This window comes from Gossypium hirsutum, chromosome A12 (assembly GCF_007990345.1).
Source record: "Gossypium hirsutum isolate 1008001.06 chromosome A12, Gossypium_hirsutum_v2.1, whole genome shotgun sequence".
NCBI classification, from domain to species: Eukaryota; Viridiplantae; Streptophyta; class Magnoliopsida; order Malvales; family Malvaceae; genus Gossypium; species Gossypium hirsutum.
In genome coordinates this window covers 74732493-74747008 of record NC_053435.1, presented here as the reverse complement: position 1 = coordinate 74747008, position 14516 = coordinate 74732493, and the positions used below count along the sequence as shown (strand labels likewise).

At 34.5% G+C, this 14516-nt stretch overlaps 1 protein-coding gene across 1 annotated transcript; it reads left to right on the top strand.

The window, feature by feature from the left end:
* Positions 1-11987: 11987 nt before the first annotated feature.
* LOC121211323 (uncharacterized) lies at positions 11988-14073 on the top strand. Its single transcript, XM_041084001.1, has 4 exons — positions 11988-12983; positions 13099-13152; positions 13253-13437; positions 13772-14073. The coding sequence occupies exons 1-4, from the start codon at positions 12392-12394 to the stop codon at positions 13856-13858; spliced, it is 918 nt and encodes a 305-aa protein (XP_040939935.1). The 5' UTR covers positions 11988-12391; the 3' UTR covers positions 13859-14073.
* The last annotated feature ends 443 nt before the right edge of the window (positions 14074-14516 follow it).

The window sequence follows — 14516 nt, the reverse complement described above, 5'->3', positions numbered from 1 at the left end:
CCTGAATATAGACTCGTATATCTTCCATCCATAAAATTTTCAGAATTTTAGGCTTGGCCAATCAATACCAGATTTTTCTTAAAGTTTCCCCTGTTTCACTGTTTGACTATTCTGACCACTCTTCACTACGAATCAAATTTCTCATTTTACAGAATTCAAAATGTGTTGTATTTGATCTCATTTGAAACTAGACTCATTAAGGAGTCTAAGCATATAAATTTTATCTTATAATCATTTTTGTACAATTTATAATGATTTTCTAAAAACAGAACAGGGAATCTAGTAGTCATTTTTGACTCAGCCCCACAATACTTCAAATATCTCAAGATCGGTAACTCTTTTGTTTTTATAGTTTCTTTTGTAAGAAAATAGACTCTTCAAGCTTTAATGACATAATTCACTCAGCTTCTAATTCAACTCCTACAAATTATGGCGATTTTCCAAAATCACCTTACTGCTGCTGTCCCCAAACAGATTATTACCAAATCAAATACTAACATTAGCATTTCACCTTAATAGCTAGCTTACCAAGCCTTAATTTAACATATAATTCACACATATCACATTCAGCTATATATACATTTATCATATTTCCATTTCAGCATATATAACTAACATTTATTCCGAAATTTTAATATCTAATTGCTTATAAACTTTCTTCGGATGTCGTCGACTAATTGATCGGCTACTCAACTACTTTCGATTTTCCCCGGTCTAAATCCAATTTCTTGGTTTCTTGATCTTAACATATTCAAATAAATCTCATTTTAACATATTTTCATTCAATTTAGTCTAATAACGCATAAATGGGTAGATTACATTTTTACCCCTAATATTTCGCACTTTCACAATTTAGTCTTTATTCCACAAAACACAAAATACACAAAATTTGGTCACACTCCTTAAGGGCCGAATCTTCCTAGTACCCATATAAGTCCATACATTTCATTTATTTCACCTTTGAGTCCTTCAAAAATTTATTTTTGTAATTTAGCCCTAACTACTCAAAATCACCAAAAACTTCAACACAAAACATATTAATCTTTAACATATCTTTCATTTTTCATCAACAACTATCAAAAAGCTCAAGCACTCATCAATGGCAAAACACAAAATCATCATCAATTCACAAAATTGAACCATGGGTTTTAAAGAACACAAAGCAATGATATCAAAAATGTGAAAATTATCAAAAACCAAACAAAAGACTAACCTTAATCTAACTCCCAATGGCCGAACCTTAGCCAAGCTTTTCTCTTTTTCTTCTTTCTCCAGTTTCGACAATGGAGAAGATGATATGATAGTGGCTTCCTTTCTCTTTTTTTTTTATTCTTTCTTTAATTCATTATGTCTCCAATAACCCAATTTCCTATTATAATATCTAATTCAACAAATAAATTGCCCATCATCAATCCATCTTGGCCGGCCACTATAAGAGAATTGGGCAAATTTGACATGCAAGTCCACCTTTGTGTTGACATGCACTAATAAGCCCTTTAAAATTAGCCTATCATATTTCACCATGTCTCATGTTGATCCCTATTTAATAATTCCTCATACAATTGGCAAAATTAGGGAATGAAATTTCCACATATGCATGTACACACATAATAAGCATAGAATATAACAATTAATTATTTTCATAACTCGGTTTTGTGGTCCCGAAACCACTTCCCGACTAGGGTCAATTTAGGGCTGTCACAAAGCTCAATTGTAGCTTACTTTGTTGTTTTCCTGTTTTCTTGTATATATTATTTTGCGGAATCGAGCAATCAGATCAACTAGAAGATCACACTCTCCAGTCTTTTTTTGGTAGATTTTGAAATCGTTATATTTTAGTTTTGTGGTATGTAATAAAGGTAACTTGTATATGTATAAAAGTGCTCACTACAAGTGGTAAGTTTTGTGCTTGTATAAAAGTTGTATACTTGTTAGCTAATAATGTGGTTGATCATAGCTTAGTATGGGATTTGAATGTGGTATAAAGCTTGATATGTGATGGAATATTTGTGTTGGAATGAGATACATATAGATGAGTTATAATGTGATATTGAATACTTGGATAGGTAAAACCTTGGTTGGATATTTTCTTTGAATGTCATGAAAATGATATGTGTATTTGTTTTTTTTTATGGCAATGGTGTTAGGGATTGTACCTTGATAAATGATCGTTGGTTGGTGATAGAAATTATAGCATTTTGACACCTTACATGAAATTGTTTGGTTAAGTGTAAATTTGATAGAAAATGGAGTTGAACATTAGGTTTGAATGTTGTTTGTGATGGTGCCCTATGGTATATTGGTTAGAATTAGGCAAATAACATGTTTTGGTACGTTTTTTGATGTGATTTGAATAGGTTGATTGAATGATTAATGGTATGCTTGAGCTTACGTAAGCAAATACATGCATGACTTGCTTCTAAAAGGTACTTTATGACACACACGAGCTGTCACAGGGTTGGACACACAACCATGTGCCACACATGGGCATGTGGCACAATTGGGTGGTTCTTAGGTTTTGGGAGTCACACATGACATCAGCGAGTTCCACAGCCTGGGCATACGACTATGTACCTCTAGCTTATATGGCATTAGTTTGTTACACGGTCCAGGACACAACCGTGTGACTTTTATTAGGAATTTTGCATTTAGGTCCACACAGCCTCAACCTATCATAAGGCTTGGCCACACGGCCGTGTGACCCCTATTTTCTATTTTTATCCTACTTTTATGTTATGTTTCGAATTAGTCCCTGCTTATTTCTGAATTAATTTTAAGGCTTCATAGGATCGATTTAAGCCCCGTCTTTGTATGAATGTTATGACTATTGAATGATTATCTATTAATAATTGTTTTGAAGTAAATTTTGAACTGAAATAACAAATTCCTATTTTTTTAATTATTGTGGCATCCTATAATCCTAATCTGACAACGAATACAAGTGAGGGGTGTTACATCTCAAGATCAAATTCTTGGAGTAAAATACCCATCCAATTAATCTTGGCTTGGCATCTTTCTTTGTAAGCAAGTGTTTGTTTGCCAAATGGTCCGTATAGGCTATCACTTTAATACATACAAGAAAAGATCAAAATTTATCAAAAGCAATAACAATAACAAGTAGAACTTTTTCAATTATCATATAGTTTAATTGGGCTCTAGTCAAAGTTTGACTTGTATAATAAATTAGATGAAAGACATTTTTCCTCCGCTGACCCATTACAACTCCTATTGCAAAGTTGCTAGCATCACACATCAACTCAAAAGAAGAACTCTAATCTGGTGTAATGATAATGGGTGCCAAGAATAATCGTTGTTTCAACTCATCAAAGGCTTCCAAGCACACTTTATCGAAATTGAATGTTATGTCCTTTTCTAACAAAGTACATATTAGCTTGGAAAACTTTGAAATGTCTTTGATGGACCTCCGATAAAAACTGACATGTGCTAGGAAACTTCTAATGCCTTTTACAGACACCAGAGGCAACAACTTTTCTATCACCTCAATTTTTGCTTTATCAACTTCGATTCATCTACTTGATATTCTGTGCCCCAAAACAATACCTTCCCTAACCATAAAATGACATTTCTCTCAATTAAGGAGAAGGTTCATCACTTCACACCGTTTTAGCACCTTAGCTAAATTATCTAAACAATCATCATATTATCTCCAAACACTGGAAAATCATCCATGAATACTTCCAAGAAACCCTCAACCATGTCAGTGAATATCGCCATCACGCATCTTTGAAAAGTTGCAGGTTTATTACATAAACTAAAAGGCATTCGCCAAAAGGAAAACATACCATATGGACAAGTAAAAGTGGTTTTATGTTGGTCCTCTGGGGCTATAACTATCTGATTGTACCTCGAATATCTATCTAAGAAACAATAGTTGTCTCTACCTGTAACACCCTTAACCCATATCCGTCGTCAAAATAGGGTTTCAGAGTATTACCAAAACATTCAGAACATTTTCAGATAATTCTTGTAATTTATTATTCATCTACTGAGATCATTCAAAACGACCCTTAATTGGACCCTCGAGGCCTAATGCGAGCATTAGAATCAAGTCGGGACTTAATCGGAAAATCATAAAATTTTTTGCGACATTTCTAAAAAGTTTTCCAAGGTGCAGGACTTATACGCCTGTGTGGTCTAGGGACACGCCCGTGTGGTCAGGCCATGTACTACACACGCCCGTGTCCCTAACCCGTGTAACTCTCTGAGTTTTAAGGCATGAAGAAATTAAATTCACATGGCCAAGTCACACGCTCATGTGCTAGGCCGTGTGGTGAATTCTATTCTCAAAATTTAGGTGCAGTTTTCACACGGCCGTGTAACACACTCGTGTTCAAGGCCTTGTCAACCACACGGTTGAGACACATGCCTATGTGTCTGCCCATGTGCCTAATTCTGAGCATTCTATTTCTCATTTTTAAGATGCAGGGGACACATGGCAGGACCACATGCCCATGGTGTAACATCCCGAAATAGGGCCTAGTCAGAATAGTGGTTTCGGGACCACAAATCTGACATCAAAATATTTATTTTATGATTATTATGAGGCCTAGAATATGAGCATATGCATGTGTTAAAGTTTTATGAAGAAATTCTAAGTATAAGGTGTCTAATTGGGAATTCGGGACTAAATTGAATAAATTGCAAAACTTGGAATCTAGAAGCAATTTGTATGAAATTTCTTTAGATTTTGAATTAAAAGCTCTTGGAGAGAAATTTTCCCAAATTCTAAAGTTTTGGACAAAAATGGGCTTGCATGGATGAAATTTTAAAGAAATGGCATAAGGGCATTTTGGTCATTTGTCATTTTAATAAATTAAAATGGGAAAAATCAAGCCAAAATCAGCCATTTTTCTCCTTCATCCAGCTGAAAATTTGGGGTTCTCCATAGCTAGGGTTTCAAGCTTTCCAAGCTCAATAGTAAGTTCTCCCAAGCCCTGTTTTTCATGCTCTATGTATTTTTGAAATCCCGCTAGCTTGCTCTCTCCATCTCTACCCATATTTCATGCTAGGGTTCATGTTTAACAATTTACCCATGCATGAGTTGCTTGTATTTTGATGGATTATGGAGGAATATGGAGGAATATGGAAGATGAATGTGTATTAAACATCTTTTCCTAGTTGATTTTCATGAAAAACCCTTATAGAGACTATTTTGCAAAAGATGTAAATGTGTGGTAGAAATGAGAAAATAATGGGTAATGTGGGCTACCATAAGAAGGAAAAGTGTTCGGCTAGACTTGGGTAAGATAGAAAGTGCATGTGTTTCATTATACGATCCTAGGGACTATATCGTAAAAATGTCAAAGGTTAGGGGCAAAATGGTCATTTGGATCGGGGGTAGATATTAAACTTGAAATGTATAATGTGGGGTATTAATGAGTTAATTTTTGCTATTATAGACCCCGATGAACAAATTCCAGAGGTCAATTGTGGTAAACGCAAGATTTCAGAATAACCGAAACACAATCCTGAAAAGAATACCAGGTAAGTTCGGATAACTTAAAGTAAACCCCTAATATGTATAATTGAATGATTTATGAATGCATGATGATTGCATTCATTATTAGCATGAAATATCATGGAAATGCATATTTGATGGTAACATGTGAAAAATGTCTCGGATGAGGTTGACAAAGGGAATTCAATGGATAAACCCTCATTGATATGTGTAAAGAGATCATGCATGTGTTACAGTAAGGATTTAGCCCGGACGGGTAATCCGTGATCTCGAGTATGGAAAGGATCTAGCCCAGACGGGTGTTCCTTGAATGATCGAGCCTCCCGAAGAATATATGTGCATTGAGGATTTAGCCCGGACAGGTTATCCTATTAGGGTCTGAATTTAGCCTGGATTGGTAATTCAGATCCGAGCTCATTAAGGGTGTTTGTTGCTATAAGGGATTTAGCCTGGACTGGTAATCCCGACATCACCTTATGAGTTTATGATAAGGGGGATTTAGCCTGGACTGGTAATCTTGCCATGAGATGTGAGGTTCGCGGGAGTGCATATATGTGAAATGATCATTCGTAAGAATTGACGGATAATGGGTATTCCATCGAGATTTCCTAGAAACTTAACTGGATTAATATGATGTATGTTAATAAGATGATGAATGATGAGCTCATCTATATAAATTACATGATGTTTTGTTATGTGACTAACTTATTGATTGAGTGCATGTGATAGGAAATCATTTCATAATTGATGATTTCATGATTTAAGTGTGGATTTATGCTAATTACTCGATAAGTTTACTTTCAGGTTATTCGAGCTTACTAAGCATGAAAATGCTTACCCCCTCTCTTTTCCCCGTTTTACAGAGCTCGAGGACTCATAAGGATTGGAAGACGGTTGGAGAAGCAACACACTATCAACTAGTCAAGCTTTGGTATAAAGACACTTCTACTTTGTTAATGGCATGTATAGGGCTTTGAGTATTTTGTCATATGTGTCATTTGAATTGCCAAATGAAGGCATGTAAAGATGTATTCATCTTTCTGTATAAGGCCATGGAAATTGGCATATTTGGAAGTAGGCTATGACCTGCATTTATATGCATGTTTATGTTCTTATTTGATGGGTTGCTACAATTGGCAATGAGTTAAAAAACGAGCCAAATTTTGAATGTGCTACAATAACATAAGAACCCATAAATACTAGATAGGAAATAACCTTTTTGTATGAAACCAATGATATGAGGTTTCCATACAACTAACTTCATCAAGATCATTTACAAGTGTATTAATCATGTTTTACTTTGAATTTGGTATCTATTAAGAAAAAGAAGTAGAAAGGGGTGACTAAAGGCTTGGGAAATAGCCTATTAAGGTCCACATGGTTAGATACACGGATGTGTGTCTAGGCCGTGTGTGACACACGGTCCATCTCCATGGGCGTATGGTATAGCCGTGTGTCCCCTGCACCTAAAACTTTAAGTCAAATTAGCACACGGGTAGGACACACGGGTGTGTGTCTGGGCCATGTTAATTTAATAGAATGCTCAAGTTTTGGACACAGGGTGAGCCCACGGGTGTGTTCTTGGCCGTGCCTAAAAGTCAGTGTTGCCCATGGGTTAGAGGCATGGACGTGCCCTAGGCCACACGGGTGTGGGTGACCACACGGACCCCCATACACTGGCGTGTGACACTTTTAAATAAGAAAGTTTTTTTTAAAAAAGTTATTAAATGTTCCCGATCCTATCCCGAACTATCTCTATGTATATTTAGGGCCTTGAAGGCTCATTTAAGGGACAAGATGTGAATGCCTGAAAGTTTCAGATCTGAGCTAAACCTAGTGAGTCAATTCAGTATGTTTTAAGTGTAAAGTTTCGGTAATACCTCGAACCCTATCCTGATAACGGATACGGGTAAGGGGTGTTACACATGGGATAGCCTGTGTGTCACACATGGCCAAGACACACGCTCGTGTGGACAAAATGAAGCCATTTCCTAGTCTCATTTGTCAACCAAAACTTACCATTTTCCTGCACCAAAACTCACGAACATATATCCACCAATCCAATATCATATTCACATAAATTTAGCCATCAACTATGTGGTATTATCTTATGCATCAAAGGATATAAACTTACTCTTATCATACACTTATATGCTAACATAATTCCAACAATCTAACACATAATAAGCACTTATGTGATTACCAAAATATTACTTCAAAAATAGCCAAACTTAGACCACCACTAGCCACTCCAATGGCTAGATTACAAAACAAAAATTACAAGCCATCATTGGCTAAATAAGTTTATACATGCCATTATACCAAAATGAGATAGTGGATAGTGTGATGATTGCTCCGACCAACTTCCAACCTTCGCGAGCTTTGAGCACTATAAAATAGGGAAAATTAAACAGAGTAAGCATTTTATGTTTAGTAAGTTCGTATAACGAAAAATAAACTTACTGGTCATATTTATTAATGCAAGCGTAAATAAATTTACATTCCATCGATTTTGGATAAGTTGCCTAAACACATACACTTATTCAACAAGTTAGTCACATAACCTCATATGAATATCAAGTAAGATGAGCTCATTACATTACAAACTTCCAGTAATTTTACCTTTCCACACTTCAAGAGTCTTTCCCGTCGAACTATTGAAATCTCAATGGATGTTCGGGTAATATACATATGTGCAAAAGTACCTATTAAGGTACATAATAAAAAGGCACACTCTTGAGCCGTACATTTTATAGTAGGATTACCAGTTCATGCTAAGTCCTATCCGAAGCATATGCTCTAGATAGCTTAAAATGGATTACCCGTCCGGGCTAAATCCAATTTACAACCTAAGCTCAAGAGGGCTTACATTAGAATTATCCGTCCGGGATAAATTCTATTTGCAACATATGCACTATTATTCTCAACCCATCGAAATTCAACATTCAATCAGAACATGATAATTTATCCATATTACACAACCTAAGACTATTTCATTATGTATATATCATCTCACACATATCAACACAATCATACAATTCAATTCAAGCATATTAACATACATTTTTAAGTTACACGAACTTACCTTGAAAATGGTTCGTATTTAAATTTCAACTAATCCGTAACCTTTTTCTTTCCTCAATCTAGTTCCATGGTTGGTCTTTCCGGATCTATATGGGTAAATTTAACTATTAATCTATCACATTTCATATACATTGGCATCCTATTACATCCTAGGCAAAATTACCATTTTGCCCTTATCTTTTTCAAAAAATTCGATTTCGTCCCTAGACTCGAAAAATGAAATTCATGAAATTTTACCCTCTTTCCAAGCCTAGCGAAAATTTATATACTACATTTACAGCACTTACATTTCACAAATTTCAGAATTTTCCATGGGTTTTTCCACTTTTTCATTTTAGTCCCTAAATCATGTTTTCATCAAAATTTGCTTTGTAAAAGTTGTTTATCTATGAATAACATTTCATTTTTTACCATAAATTTCAAATTTTCAACATATTCATCCATGACCCAAATTTTATACCTTGATAACTTTTCAAATAAATCCCTTAAATAGAAAGATTAGACTATCCCGATTCCAAAAATATAAAAATTACTAAAAACGGGACTTGATTTCATACCTTATTAAGCTTGAAAATTTTTCTTCCTCTCTCCTAGGGTTTCCATAGAAAAATTGAGGAAGATGATATGAAAATAGATGATTTTTTTTTCTTTTTAACTAATTATCATCTATTAATTTTATTAATTTCCAATTTAGTTCTTACCCTTTTCTAATTTTTCCATGGATGAGTCATTAAAATATCTACTAACTACTCTTCAATGGTTTAATTACCATATAAGGACCTTAAGTTTTGAATTCCATAGCTATTTGATACCTATAACTACTAGAACCCAACTTTTTCATTTTATGCAATTTAGTCCTTTCCCTAATTAAACACTCAATCGGTAAAATTTTCGTACCAAAATTTTCATGTGACCTTCCTATCATAATACCAACCATAAAATAAAATAAAATAAAATTTTATTTTGGCCCGAATTTGTGGTCCCGAAACCACTATTCTGATCTCACCGAAAATGAGCTGTTACACTACCAGCAAGTCTATCCAGCATTTGATCTATGAACGATAGCAGAAAATGGTCCTTCTGGGTTAATTTGTTCAGTTTTCTATAATCTACACAAATTCACCAACCTGTAACTGTTCTTGTTGGAATCATCATTATTCCATTCTCCACAATCGTGATTCCCATTTCTTCGGAACACATTGGATTAAACTTACACAAAAGCTATCAGAAATAGGATAGATGATCCCCGCATCCAACCACTTAATGGTTTCCTTCCTGATGCCTCTTTCATGATTGAATTTAGCCTTATTTGCCCATCAATTGTTGCTTTCTCCCTATCTTTTAATAGAATTTTATGTATGTTAAGAGACGGACTAATTCCTCAAATATGAGCTATAGTCCACCCGATTTCCTTTTTGAACTTCTCCAGAACATCAATCAATTTCTCTTCTTGGCTCTTGGTTAACTTAGCTGAAATTACGACAAGCAAAGTAGAAGAGTTACCCAAATAACATATTTCAAATGGGATGGGAGTACCTTTAACTCCAATTTAGGTGGCTCTTCAATTGACACCTTTGGCTGAATATGCTCATGGTTTGTCAACTCCAATGGTTCGTGTCCTAGCCTAGACGTTATGGTTGAATTCAGAAAGCTACACTGGCTACCGGAATGGCCGAAGTAAACTTTTGGAATTCCAAATGTACTTTTTTAAAAACATTTACTAATTAGTTCAAATTTTATGAAAAATGAACATTTATCTTTATTTTCAATCATATTGCAAAACCATTTTGTCCATGAAAAATGGCCTAAAACAAACTTTTGTAATTTGAACATATTTTAAAATCATTAATTTATCAATTCAAAACAAGTGAAATCAAATGTTTTTCTTAATTTCCTAAAAACCTATTAATTTTAGAAATTGAAACAGATAATTTTTAATTTTTAAAAATTCAATCATTTATTTAAATCTATTTCAGATTTTATTTAAAACCTTATTTTTCGGTATTTGTAGCCAAAAATGTATTATTGACAGATTCTATTTAAAAACCAAGTTCTATGCGAAATCATTTTTGGCAGCCCAAATTAGGTCTTCAATATGTCCTAAGTCTATTTATAAGTTTGATTGCTTGAACGAAAATAACTTCAATGAACTTGGGCAGCATGTCGATGTGTGTCGCGCCACACCCGTTACGCGGCTTGACAAAACACCAAAGATATGCATTGTGTCGTCCATTTGGTACTCTGACGTCCTAGGAAGCCAATTAGCACAACCTAAAGCTCGTGTCGGCCTATTAGGTCACAACACCTACAAAAATGTGTTAAAAAACACTTATTTTATTAACTTTCTATCTTAAGACCTAATTATTGAAACGTAATATAAAATCCTAATTGCCTAGAAAACAAGCTCCTTAAGTTCGGAATTGACCCGAATTGACTATGACATTTGACGGCATGTCACACCTCTGTTGAGTGATGTACCTCCACCTCATGTATAGCAAAACCACCGCCATTGCTAAAGACCTTTATCAATAAAACCTCCATCCTTTATCACTAGCTCAACCTATAACGTCACATCACTATCCTATAAAGTTACACTGTCGCCTTCACTAAAAGATCATAAGGCAACCCATCTACCAATAGGATGCTTCCATGTGGCACCCCAATCCCCTATATATATACCCATCGAAGACAAACATATGGGCATAAGAACATCCCTCTTCTCTCTCTTCCACTTTTTTTCTCTGTCCTACAGCTCTTTCTACCCACTTGGGTGAATTGATGTTGCACCAACACTTGTATCCCTCTCCTGTTAACACTTGATATCAACAATCTATAAATTTTTCTTATATTTTAAATATTGGAAAAAATATATAAAAAAATTCTTAGAGTTCTTGAAGGAAGAAGAATAATAAGAGAAAATTTGATATGGAAGAAAAAAAATTCTTGGTTTCTCATTGTCAAAAAATAAACATAAAGAAAAAGATTTGAAATATTTAAATTGAGTTTTTGAATAAAAGAAAAGGAAAAATTGGAATATTTATTTAGGTTTATGGGAAAATATTTGGTACATCACGAGTAAGTTTTTAAACTCCACAAATAGAGTCAAAGAATTAATAAATGTCTTATAAATGTATAATAAAATATTAAAAAATAAATATTTAAAAAAGAGGTGTGACAATTTTTGAGAGTGCTTGTGGAAAAAAAAATACACTACCACTATACTAAAACTAACCCTAAGTTTATTATCAAATTGTTTCCTTTAAAATAGAAATTGATATAATTATTTCTAGATACTTTGACTTTAAAGAGTAGTTTTTTTCTTACACATAGTGCCACATGGCAGAATAGTAGCGATCCATGTGTTAAACGATTTCAAGTATCACAATAAAAAGTTTAAAAGTAGAGACACCACATTGAAAGATTTGTTAAAGAATAGGGTGAAAATTTGTCATTATCCCTATTAACTTCTATACTTAAGCCTACTTTATAATCTCTGCTAATAAAATTCAAAATCACATTTCAAATCCCCATGCTTCCCGCCCTCACCAAAACAGCAAATCACAAAGTTCTTGCTCATTAGAAATTAAAACCCTTACTTCAAAAAAAAAAAAAAAATCTCACCCAGTTTTTTGTTTCTCCTAATGCATTTTCATTTTCCGTTCATTTTAGCTTCTCAACTCGATATATTTTCAGTATCTGATATCCCATTTGTTTTTTTTTTTAATTTTCATTTCTTTTGTATGAACCTTATTTGTGTTTTAGAAATTTTCTTTTGTTTTCAACCGATTTTAAGCTGAATTGAGGATTTTATTTTTGATATATTTCATAATGAGCCGAGACAATTTTACGGACGGGATACCCAAAGTCCGTCCGGTTTTGGGTGACATTTCAAATCGTTCAGTTAAAAGAGGGTTTTCGTCGATTTCGGAAAAGTTAGGGTTTGATTCTCAAGAAGAAGCAGATTCGCAATTTGCAAAGCAAGTTTGTATAGGTGTAGAAACAATTATCAAAGAGAAATCTCAAAAACCCGAATTTGAACCAAACCCTAATTTTTTGCTTAGTTGTTGTGGTGACATTGACATATTAAAAGAGGATTTAGTGTCGGTCAATGACAAATTTAGTGAGGCTAAAGAAGGGTTTGAATTGTCTGATAGTGATGATACGTTAGAAGAAGGTCAAGGTGTTGCGGAAGTAGGGTGTACATTGAATGAGAATTGTAGGAATGGGGGTGAGGATTTGGGCTTCGGTAGACTGGCATCGAGTGAAGGTGGGTGTATTGAGTGGTGGAGGTTGCCGAAGTCGTCCTCGCAGAGTTCTAGATCATTTGAGTTGGAGAGGTGTCTGGGACTCAAGATTGGTGGTGTGAATTTGAATGCCGATAGCATCCTCAAAGCTTGCACTTGTTCTTTTTGCTTGAAAGGTAACTACTTTAGCATCTTATCTTGGATTTGTTGTTTGCTACATTTGTGGATAAGAACGTGTTATCTTGTAATGTGTTATCTAATGGGTTATGCCTGTTTTACACTGATTATCAGCTGCTTACATTTGGTCGGACCTTCATTATCAGGATATCAAGGGTCGAATAGCTGGTAAAGTTGAACAAGTGCTTTGCTCTAGTTTCCTTAGGTTTCTTTTGGTTGTAGTGACAGAACATGTTCCTTTCTGTATTAATGGTTTTGACATTGTCAGTTTTGAAGAAAAGTCAGAAAGAAGCAAGAATTTTAGTTCAGAAAAGTGGCAGGGGGAAACAAAATGACATGAATAGCCAGGGAAATGCCAATAAATCTTCAAAATTAGAATCTGACCTCACTAGTCAGTGGAGATCACTCTTTCTTAACATGGAGGATATATTTGTCCATGAAGGCAACCAGCTTGTAAGTTTGATATATCTTCTTTAGACTGGATCTTAATTGTTCACTTCTTGTTGTACATGTTCTGCCTTTCCTTTTTCCTTGTTCACCATATTGCTTGAATGATCTATAAAAGAAGCCTGATTCGTACTGTTTGATGCAAGTCACATTTGACTCTTTGTTCATTCTGATTTCTTAGTTTTTGGACCCTGTTGAGAATCTTTAGTTGATGCTTCATTGCTAGAGTTATTGGCTATAACAGGATACATTCATATGATTTCTAATTTTCATTATCCTGAGTATGAATTTTTATTTATGTTCTCATGTGTGATGGATACAATTGAACTTTGAGTCGCAGCAAGCCAGTTACACTGCACTAAAAGATTTGAGGGAGGATTGTAAGATGGATCTGGAGCGAATAACAGGGATGCCTTCAGAGAAATAGAAGTGTGCTTGTGATGCTTTGTCGATTGTTTGTACTCCAAATTCCAGCCATTTGTATTTGTATGTCTGCGCCTCTGTGTCTATAACAGATTCTATGTTATTGTTTGGTAAACTCTAATGTGTTTGCAGTTGTCTAAAAGTATAAAATGTATGATCTCATTTTGTAATGACTGTTGTTTCTTAATATGTGCTTAAAGGTATTATCCATTTAGTGAATCTCTCATCTTATAAGTTTGTTATGCCTTCTACTTTGTCCTGAATTCTATGTGGTTAGAGGTGATAAATATTGAATTGATCTATCCAGTTTTCTTGGTACCTATCTGATCCTTCTAATTTACTAGAATAATCAATTATAATGAACTCAAACCTGCACTTGAAGTGGACTAAACCAAATTTGATTTTGAATTGAATTACTATCTAATTTTTCAGTAAAATGTGCTAAAATTCAACCTAAACACAAAAGATATTCCAACTTGCTTGAAACCCAACTCGGTTTGATTGTAAGCACCAATAACTTAAGCGAAAGAAATTTTAAAACTCAATGAGATCTGCACCACCTAATGGTAACCACTACATGTGGTTGAGCCTATGACTGGTTTGGGTGGATTTCTTTGCTACCGAGTACCATTAATGTCTTATGTGCCTCTTGTCTTGGTTGA